The 10,224-nt window shown below is 37.9% G+C and overlaps 1 protein-coding gene across 1 annotated transcript in view; it reads left to right on the forward strand.

Moving 5' to 3' along the window:
* GPC3 (glypican 3) overlaps nucleotides 1–10,224 on the forward strand; it is a 427,782-nt gene that overhangs the window by 30,380 nt on the left and 387,178 nt on the right. The window contains exon 2 of the mRNA XM_015596824.2: nucleotides 806–967. Coding sequence (XP_015452310.1) covers nucleotides 806–967 — 162 coding nt within the window. The remainder of the gene's footprint in view (nucleotides 1–805; nucleotides 968–10,224) is intronic.

Genomic DNA, 10,224 nt, shown 5'->3' on the forward strand with positions numbered 1-10,224 from the left:
AATGGAGGAAGAGATTGCTCAACTGTGAAGGATGCTGTAAAAAGTCACATTGGATGAAGACTGAGAAGAGGTTCTGATTCTCTAATTTTGGAATAAACAGGGGGATCATTCATTAGGAAAATCTTTATGGAAATACAAAAATTAAAAGAAGGCATTCTGCATCGTAAGGGAGGTAGCAATGAAGTAGTTCAGAGGAACAAGAGGTCGGCATTTGTGATAGAGTGTTCTAGTTGTAAGGGATTTTGGTGATTGCCTGAATGTTAATATTGTTCTCTGAATGTTTTCTCTGTGAATCTTGCCCCAGACCTTTAGCTAAACAATAACAACAAAGATTTGATATTATGATATTGATGTCTCATTTATTTATCCTGAAAAACAACATTGAGTTGGCCAGACATACATTTCATTATGAAATCATAACTGGAATTTTGAAAATTGCTCCTTTGTTGCGTTTTCATTCATTAATTATAATCAAGAAAAATAAATTGTAGGAGTGTAGATTAATCTTTTAACCAACAAATTAAATATCGGTGTTCAGTGACGTACACTTGATGCTATAAATTAGTTTATACAGAATTTATGAGTCAAACCTAGGCAATTAATTCTAATGGTTATTTAAAAAGAATCAGTCAAAAGGATAATTGGGAGAAAGTAGGGATTAGTTAAGATAAATACTAATTTTGAATAACGAAAACGTTACTGTATTTTAAAAGACATGCATTGTTTTGCCGTTTGCCTCTTTTCTGTGAATGTGTGTATGTGTGATATTCTGCTTACTGAAACATGAAAAACTTGTTTGTTTCAGGATCAGATTTGCAAGTATGTCTCCCCAAGGGCCCAACATGCTGCTCAAGAAAGATGGAAGAAAAATACCAACTAACAGCACGATTGAACATGGAACAACTGCTTCAGTCTGCAAGTATGGAGCTCAAGTTCTTAATTATTCAGAATGCCGCGGTTTTCCAAGGTGAGTTCTGAGAATCATTTTAGATGTGCTACTCAATGGTATCATTATGTGGAAACTAGGCTTTCAAATGCTAAGTATAATTTATAAATTACCATTCTAACATTAATAAAAAACCTCCCGGTGAGAGATTCTGTTTAAGGAAAAACAGTTTTTAAAGAAGCTTCATTCCAATCTTTGGAACGATGGATATTTTCAGAAATCATTGTCCAAGGACATTCTGTTTACCTGTGTGTAAAGGTACTAAGTCTCTGCAGAAAGAGTAAATATTTTCTCTCAACTAGCCTGTAAGACTTGCTTAAAAAACAAAAAAGTTAACTTAAATATTAGTTTTTTTCCAGGAATGAGTTAGATACTTGTGGACCTTGCACGAACTCCTTCTGACCTCTGGGACCATTTCCATTTAAGAGAGAAACTGGCTTGATTGCCCTAACATTTTCTCATTTGTGTGAGTGGTTTCCACGTCTCTCTTTGTGAGTGTCAGTTCTTACTACACCCGTGTGTGACTTTCAAAGCACCTGTTGTGGCATTGCCAGATGGGTATGAGATTACATTTCTCTTTGCTAATTTGTAGGACTGTCATGGCAGGATTTGGGGAGTACCTCCCTTGATTCAAAGACCCAGCTGGGATGGTGATGATAGTGGCAGTGGTAGTGGCGATAGCAAGCATGTATGTAGCATTATGTGCTACATACTGTTTTAAGTGCTTTATATCTATTCATTTAATATTCACAATAACCCTATGAAGTGCTATTATTATTAATATCCCCATTCATCCAAGGCACAGAATGGTTAAGTAACTTGCCCGAGGTCACAAAACAAATAATGAAAGCAGTATTTGAACCGGCTCTTAGAGTCTATACTTTTAACAACCTCACTATGCCACCTCCTGTGAGGGACAATTAATTATGGATATTGGGGCTTTCCTCTGTCTTTCTTTAAGCAGATGGAATCAGCTGCCTTTTTCTTGCCCCGCAAAGAGGGAATTGGGATCATATAGAAAAATTACACTTCTGACTACTTGACATTCCAAATCTTGAGATTTATGACACCTTTATAAGAATTAACCTATTTGAATTATAAGGTGGGTTGATTATAGCTTATTTTGTGTATTTTAATGAAATTCTTAGAATTAGCTAAAAAAATATTCAAATTAGCTAATAAAGCATACATTCACAAGAGTTTCTTGAGTCAAAGCCTCAGGGGATGTTGGGTTGATTATGTGAAGTACACTATATAAGCTTGAAGTATTTGTTAACCTATTTATGCAGTAAGACTTGTGAAGAGTTTGTTGAGACTAACAATTCAGCAATAATGAATAATTTAAGCTGATTTTAAAAATACATGTACCATTCATGTACTTCTTAGATTGGTTTTGGAGCTGATCTGCTGGCTGAAAGTATGGTGATAAGAAGTGATGTGATATGAGAAATGAGTTGAAGAAGAGAGTTGAATCTTACTCTTTGGGGTATCAAGGTGTTTTTTAAAAATGAGGTATTCGTGATATATTTCATTCTTAGAATAACCAGGTCCACAGATGTTATCTTTCTACTATTGCCTGCCTACAGGTAAAGGGTGGTAGAGTGATTATACTGATATTCTAGCACAGAATGCCAGAATAGAGTAGTTAACATGACTATCCATCTGAAGGCCTTGGGTGTCAGTATCTCTGTCTGGTCCTGCATTTTGCATATTGTGTTTTCTAGGCCTGGAATAGCACGAAACTAGGAGAGGAAGGAACTTCTGACAAGATTTTGATTGGATTAGCTTCTAATATGGCTGCCGTAGCATGGAGGTTGAACACTGAACAGAGAGTGGAGAGTTAGGGGGCAGTACTTACTAGTTGTATCTTCTCTCTCTCTCTCTGTCTCTGTCTCTGTCTCTGTCCCTGTCTTCTCTCTCTCACACACACACACACACACACACACACACAGATATTATCTCTCAAATTGTGGAGACAGACAGAAAGACAACCATAGCAAAAGAACACAGAGACAACTAAATGATGTCTGAACTCATTGCTGGTGCCTTCTACCTTTTTACTGTGTGTACTTGCTTCTTATCTTGTTTAATTTTTTTTCTTATTCTCTTCTTGCTTCACTTTTAGAAAAAATAAACTCCATAGGAGAAAGAGAGATCATGGTCCCAGGCCTCAAGGCAATTGTACCATGTTTGTAGAGACATATCCCCAAATTCCTTTCTATAACATCTGGAGAGAGAAGACTAAAATCGGAGACCACTACAAAATGATGAATTGGAGCGGGGAGCAAAGTTGTTTGTTTTTTTCCCTAAAATACATTTCTTCCCCAAGATTCCGATAGACACAATTATTGAGGAAATTGTTCCAATACTTCTCTCATATGAAATTTGATGTGAACTATTTTCTCCACCACATGAAGTTGAAGAAAGCTTCTCTGGATCTTGGCCTAGATCCACAATCTCTTTAGGATTCCTTCACTAGTCTACTTTGTGGGTATTTGAGCAGCGAGTGCTTTCTGCAAATATGTGCACAGTTCCATGAGCAGTCCTTACTGCCTCAATTTGGATTTTATGTCTTTGTTTGCAGGAAGCCTTTCCCTTCATAAATGAGCCTGGGGCCCTTTGCTGCAGAGGTTGGAGTGCTATATTGCTAATGTTGTTTTGATAATGATTGAAACGTTAAAAAAGTTGTACTTTATTTTAAATCTTTGCATTGCCTCGTTTCCTAAATTTAATTTACTTAGATGTGCTTAGTAAAATGGGGCAGCACAATTATTTTTTGTTTCTGCTTAATTAATTCTTTCTGAAAAACTCCACTAAAACTAGATTTCCTTTTCTCTTTTTTCTCCCCTACCTAATAATAATTATGATGATGATAGTAATAATGACAATTTTAAGTGCTTACTATATGATGCTTACTTTTACATAATTATCTCATTTAATTTTCCAGCAGTCCCATGAGATTCATACTATAATTATCTCCATTTTACAGATGAGAAAACTTGTTGATGCCACAGCTTCTTCCATGCCACCATGTAGCATGGTTTTCCTTATATTTAGTGTGCTTGAGGTAAAACACAATTAAGAAGTGGTAAAATTTGTGGTCCTAGAGAAGAAAAATGGGACCAAATTCTGAATTTTCCATCATATCTTCACTATCTCTACACCTTCAAGCCTTGAGTTCTGTTTTCTTTATAGAATCTCATTATAACTTTTAACCTTGTACTATCAGGAAATATTTGGGGGACATGTCCAGGTCTTTTTCCCTGTATGTTGGATGATTCCAGTCTCCCCTAAGGCGCCACTGACTTTGAATGAGAATAGACTCTTCGGAATATAGCAACACTTTGCTTTTCCGGAAGTTGCCTGTCCCACACCTTGAACTCTCTTCATCAGAAAGGAGAAATAGTGGTTAAGCAGAAAACATCTCTGTGCCCCTAAATGCCATGGAGCTGCCGTATATGTAGTTGACTCATCTAAGAGCTCCTTGGGACCTTGCTCAGAGTCTACAACTGTTACAATTTATGTACAGTCTTTACAAGCTTGATTTTTAGTTTTCTAGCCAATAGTAAATAAGCAGTTAAATGGAAGGGTTTAGAAGACTGCCATGGGGAGGTACATACGAGCGGCAAGAAGTTATGAGTGACAGTAAGAGTAGAGGAATTAAAAATAGACTCAGGAACTCACTGAATGTGGCAGTTGAGGGCATTTAGTAGAGGGATATATCCCTACATGCTTCAGTAACCCCTTCATTACATAGGTACAACAGTTGATGTTCATCCAGAATGATGGTCGTGAATCAATAAGGAAAGATCAAATTATGTGGATTGTTTTTTCTTAATGTTTTCATTTTAAATGACCAAAAGTATTTTTTTGATGCTTAAAGGCAATGAAAGAAACACTTGACGTGGAGTTAGAAAATCTAAGTTCTAATTCTCATTCTGTATTGATGACCTTTATGACTTTGGATGGTTATTTAGACTCTTAATAGCCTCAGTTTTCTTGTCTGCAAAATGGGAATAGTAATTATAATCCTGCTTACCTCATAGAGATAATATATGTGAAAGTGTCTTGAAATCTTTAAAGCATGATATACATGCATTATTATCTAGACAGCTTATTTACATGGACCACTTCACCCTAGTGGTGTCAGATAAATGACTCATGACCGTTACAGACCATAACCTAGACAAAGTTGGAGTTTATGTTGTAATTCAACAATTCTTATCACATACAGATGATATTCAAATAGCTTCAGTGCACAAGTGAGAGAGCACTTATGTGAAGTACCCTATGAAAAAAGGGGTTTATATTGTGCATTCTTAGATGTGAAGCTGCACTATTTGAAATGCCAATACTGCCAAAAGCAATCCTTTCTTCATCTTCCCAAAGCTGCTCTTTTGGCCTCTATCTGGTATATTTTACATCCAAACAAGCGGTTAGATCAGGAAGGGTTTGTTGTGTTTAAGCTATATTTTAATTGCATTTTCTGGTCCATGCTATCATGGCAGAGAAAAGAAACGGAGGAGAGTCAAAAAGTTTTGAGATCTTCAGTTGATCTTCACCAAGCGTTGGAAGCCTTTCTTCTATCTGCTTTTTGTGGAGATGAAAAAGGCATCTCTGAATGGAGAGGGGAACAGTGTTTCTGTGTTTCTTTTGTTTTGCCCCTCCCTTGTTTTCTGTCTCTATTTGCTCTTGCAATTCTTACACTTTTCTTTCTATCAGATTCCTGTCTCTCCAACTCTCCCTAAATAAAAGTGACCTTGGTTTGAACACCCTTTTCCATCAGCTCAGAGCAATTTCTCCAGTCATTTCTGCTTGAAATAACTGTTTAGAGACATTATTTGAGCAAAGCTTTTTTCCTTCACAGTTAATATGTGACTAAATAATTGCTTGAATGTTGATAAACATGTTTTTGAGATTCAATCATTTGTTAATTTAGTTTTTATAATGTAGTGGGGCTTTTAAGTGAATTCTGAGCAGTTTTTCTCCATTTCACAATTTTTCCCCTTGACTAGTCTGACAGTTCTCCTGCCCATGCTCCAGTTCTGTGCAGGCTGAGCCCCACTGAGTCCCCAACTCAAACTGCCGGCCACTCTGTCACAACCTCCCCCCACAGAATAATTACATTGATATGTAATCAGAACTTAATTCATTTACCAGGGCTAAATATAATAACATTAAACTGAATAGAAGAATTTTAGGAACGCAAACCATGACCATGAGTGAGGTTATACATCCTCAAAAATGTAAATTATTAATCAAACCACTCGTCTGTATTGCAAAGCTCTAGTAATCCCATTATAAAACGGTGAATTTCTCATCAGAGCCCAGAAGATGCTGGCTTTAATTAGTGTACTTTTATGGTGCTGACTCGAAGAGGTATTTTGGTTACAAACTTTTAAAAGATGTTATTCTTTAATTATTAGTGCTATTGGAAAACCAATTGGAAACTGAGTGTTTAAAGTCACTTCAGTTTTAAACTAAGAACTTTTGGATTCAATTCAGTTTCAAAATTCTGTGGCTTTAGCAGAGCCAGAGACTGGCAGAGTTGTAAACCTTTCCTGTGCCCCCTATTGATTTAGAAAAGTCAGTCATTAGACTGAAAACTGTTTAATAAAAAGAGCTTAGAAAAATGACTCAGTGTGCGGGCAGAGACTGCTCTGGGGCCAACCTGACATGAGATAATGCGGATTAACTCTTTACCCAAGCCCATACCCCTTGATTCAACGGAGTTTGGAACTCACCCCCTCTAGCTGCCATCGTCATTGCCCACCTTCTCACTAGCGGGCCCAACAAAGCAAAATAAAAGACATTGTCCCTGCCCTCTAGAAGCTTCCAGGAAAATCACCACTTTTGCCTAGAGTGATTACCTCCCACCCCTCCCGCACCGGGATTTGTTTCTTTTCTGAAAACATATGTTCTTCCTCCTCTTTCTGTCTCACTGAGCTGCAGTACCCGATATCAGAGTAATGAAGCATATGTTTGAGAGATTTGAATTCTCCTGTCAGTAGAGTGGAGGTAGAAATAATTTTCCTCTAAGCTGGAAGTGGTAATGTAGAAATTAAAAACACTTTTCCTTCTATTGACTGAGATGCCTCCAGGGGCTGAGGTATACACCCTTGTACTCCTTTTCCTTCATCTCATCTTTCAGTCAGTCACCAGGTCTTGTATCTTCCTTCATTCTTCCTCTCATCTTTTTCCTACATTCCATTCCCCTTTGCCCTCTCTGGATTTCATTTATCACATACTGACACCTTCTAGCTCTGTCTCTGACTGTAGTTGCAGGCTTCATCAGCTCACATTTAGACTACCAGCGAGGCAGAACTGGGTTCATGCCTTTAGTCTCCTCCTTTGCTTTCCAGCTCAGCAATGGAGTGTAATGTTTGAGAGGGCAAGTGCTGGGTTGGAATGAGTCTGGGTTGGGGCAGGTTGGAGCCATTGGGCTGGTGTGGAGGAGAGAAAGCTGAGGGCTTGAGATAACAATCAGAGACCTCTTGTCTGAACATGTACTAAGTCACTGAGAATGAAAAATTTCCTGTTCTGAAATGTTTTACTTGCCTCACTTAAATCTCACAACAACCTGATGAAGTTGATACTATTATTAGCCTAATTTTAGTGCTGAGGAAGTGGAGGGTTAGAGAGCTTAAGTAACTTGTTTAAAGTCACGTAGCCAATAAGTGGCAGAGACAGGAATTGAACCCAGGAAGAACAACAGCTCCAGAGCTTGTGCCTTTAATCAACATGTTATATAGCCTCTGTGTATTTTGTTTCATGGTCATGGGCAGTCTCCCCAATTTTAGCTTTCTTCCTTGCAAGAGATTTCTATTGTATTTCATTTAAAAAAAAAAGCACAAAAAACATTTGCTGAGCAAGTACCTAGCATGTCTGAAGGCAGGTATTGTGGGGGATTCAAAGATAAAAGCTACCTCACGCCTACTTTCAAGGAGCTCAAATTCCTGAAACCAAGACTTACATATGAATAACTTGGATACAAGGCATTCTGAGAGAAATGCTGTAAGAACAATTTTAGCAGTTTTCTATGGGGAGTAGGAGTAGATCCAGGTTTCATGGGCTTAAAGCTTATACAGTTTGAGGGTCCTATTTAAGAAAAAGAAGACAATTAAAATACAAATGCCTGTGGCTCTTCTAGTAGGAGGCCTGCAAGTACGGGTCCCTGTAGCTTAAGTTTCATTAGCTTCACAGGAAATTTGCGTCTGCATGGGAGTGTGGGATTGAAAAAGATTAATTCCAACTAGAGGGTAGAGGTTCTTGGAGGAGATTGCCTGTGAATTCTCCACACAGACGTGGCTCTTGAGCAAAGAGAAGGGCAGGTGAGGGAGTTTGGTAAATTAATGCATATCTTTTTTCTAAATTAAATTTAAATATTATTAATTGACTACTAGATACCAGTCTTTCTGGACTCCCTGTTTAGCCTTATAGCCTCTTACTAGCTTTTCCCTCTTGAAAGGGCAAAACACCTCTGAGAGAAGCAGAAGGGGACAGTACGATGGGCATGTGCTCTGGCTTCAAGCAGACTAGAGTCTAAGTTCCAGCTCTCTTCTTCCTCTCTTTGTGATCAAGGGCAAGTCACTTTTCTCTGAGCCATTAATTAAAGAGGGTTGAATCAGATGAGGGCTGTAAAGAGCTTAGATCTGTGCTGGTTTGTAGGAATGAAATGTATGGTAGCCATAGTTTTTGTTATTCCTTCTTGTACATTTAAAAGCATAACTGCATATGAAATATAATATATCTTTGCTTTGTGGTATTGAATGTCACATATCTGGCACATAATACATTTTTAAATTTTTTTTTATGCTTTAATATAATTATAATTCATATAAAAATGCTGTAATGTGCCCACTCACAATCCTATCATTCAGAGATGATGGCTTGTAACAGTTGTGTGTATTTTCTTCCTTTCTCTGTGTGTCTGTGTGTGTATGTGTGTATTTAAGACTAAATGGTATACAGTTTCTAAATGGTCCCCTAGTGGTCTGAATGAGTTAACATAGGCTCTAGATCTAACTAGCAATGGCAGACTCTGATTTCAATGGGTTGCAGTAGGAGAGGAAGAACAAAAATGATGAAAGGAGTTTAGGATGTTTATGATTCTTCCTTCCTTTGGTTGAAGTTATTTACTGTTAGTACTGGACCTGATTAACTGAAATGTAATAATTGGATTACACCAAGTTCCACTGTACTCCCTCTCTTGAGATCCTGTGTTTTTTTTTTTCTTTCTAGCACTTTTTAAGTTGGTAATGATACATGTATGATTCTGTGATTAACATGGGTCTCCTTTGCTCGAGAATGATTGCTCTGAGAGTAGGGCTTATGTGTATTCTACCTCACCCTAACCCTAAACCTGACCCCAAGCTCACCTCTGCATCTCTGGGTGAGATAGTAGACACTCAGTAAGTGTTTGAATGAACACACATCTATGCACAATAAAATAAGTAATATTAGTAGAAACAAATTTCTAATTTTTTCCACTTCCTCTGCAACAACTACCACAATGACCAAATAGGAAAAAAAAAAGATATAAACTGTTGCCTGCAGTATTTGTTTCTAGCTTTTAAAATCTACTCAGATGTAAACTCCTAAAACTCCAGCTAATTAATAGGTTTATACTTGCCCATTGAGATGGAATGTTTTATGTTTCCCCAAGCCTCTGCCTCTGCTTCTGGCTTCACTACTCCTTGGATTGCTGGTTGCCTTTTCTTCTAGCCTGACCTAGGCTCTTCACAGAGCACTATGAACAAAGTTCAGTGGCATGGATTTACACCTTGTGACAAAGAATCCTGAGAATGGTGACATGAGTCAGCTTCTCCAAATATACTCTTATGTGCCATTCCTGATAAGTGTGAGCACTTGAAAGTAATAAAGCCAACTTTGTTTTAGTATATTCTTTTTTTAAATAAGTTTTTATTACACAACACAAATAACTACTCCATGTTTGTTAGAGAATATGAGAAAAACACAATGAAATAAAAAAGTGGAAAATAAAATTACCCACATTCTATCCCCTAAAGCAAGGGTCCCCAACCCCTGGGCCGTGGACCAGTACCAGTCCTGTTAGGAACTGGGCAACACAGCAAGAGATGAGTGGTGGTTGCTAGCAAAGCTTCATCTGTATCTGCAGCCGCTCCCCAGCGCTAGCATCACTGCCTTAGCTCCACCTCGGATCATCAGGCATTAGATTCTCATGGGAGCACCAGTCCCTGGTGCCAAAAAGGTTGGGGACCACTGCCTCATAGGATATTTATTATTAACATTTTGGT

Source organism: Pteropus alecto, unplaced genomic scaffold, assembly GCF_000325575.1.
Source record: "Pteropus alecto unplaced genomic scaffold, ASM32557v1 scaffold19, whole genome shotgun sequence".
NCBI classification, from domain to species: Eukaryota; Metazoa; Chordata; class Mammalia; order Chiroptera; family Pteropodidae; genus Pteropus; species Pteropus alecto.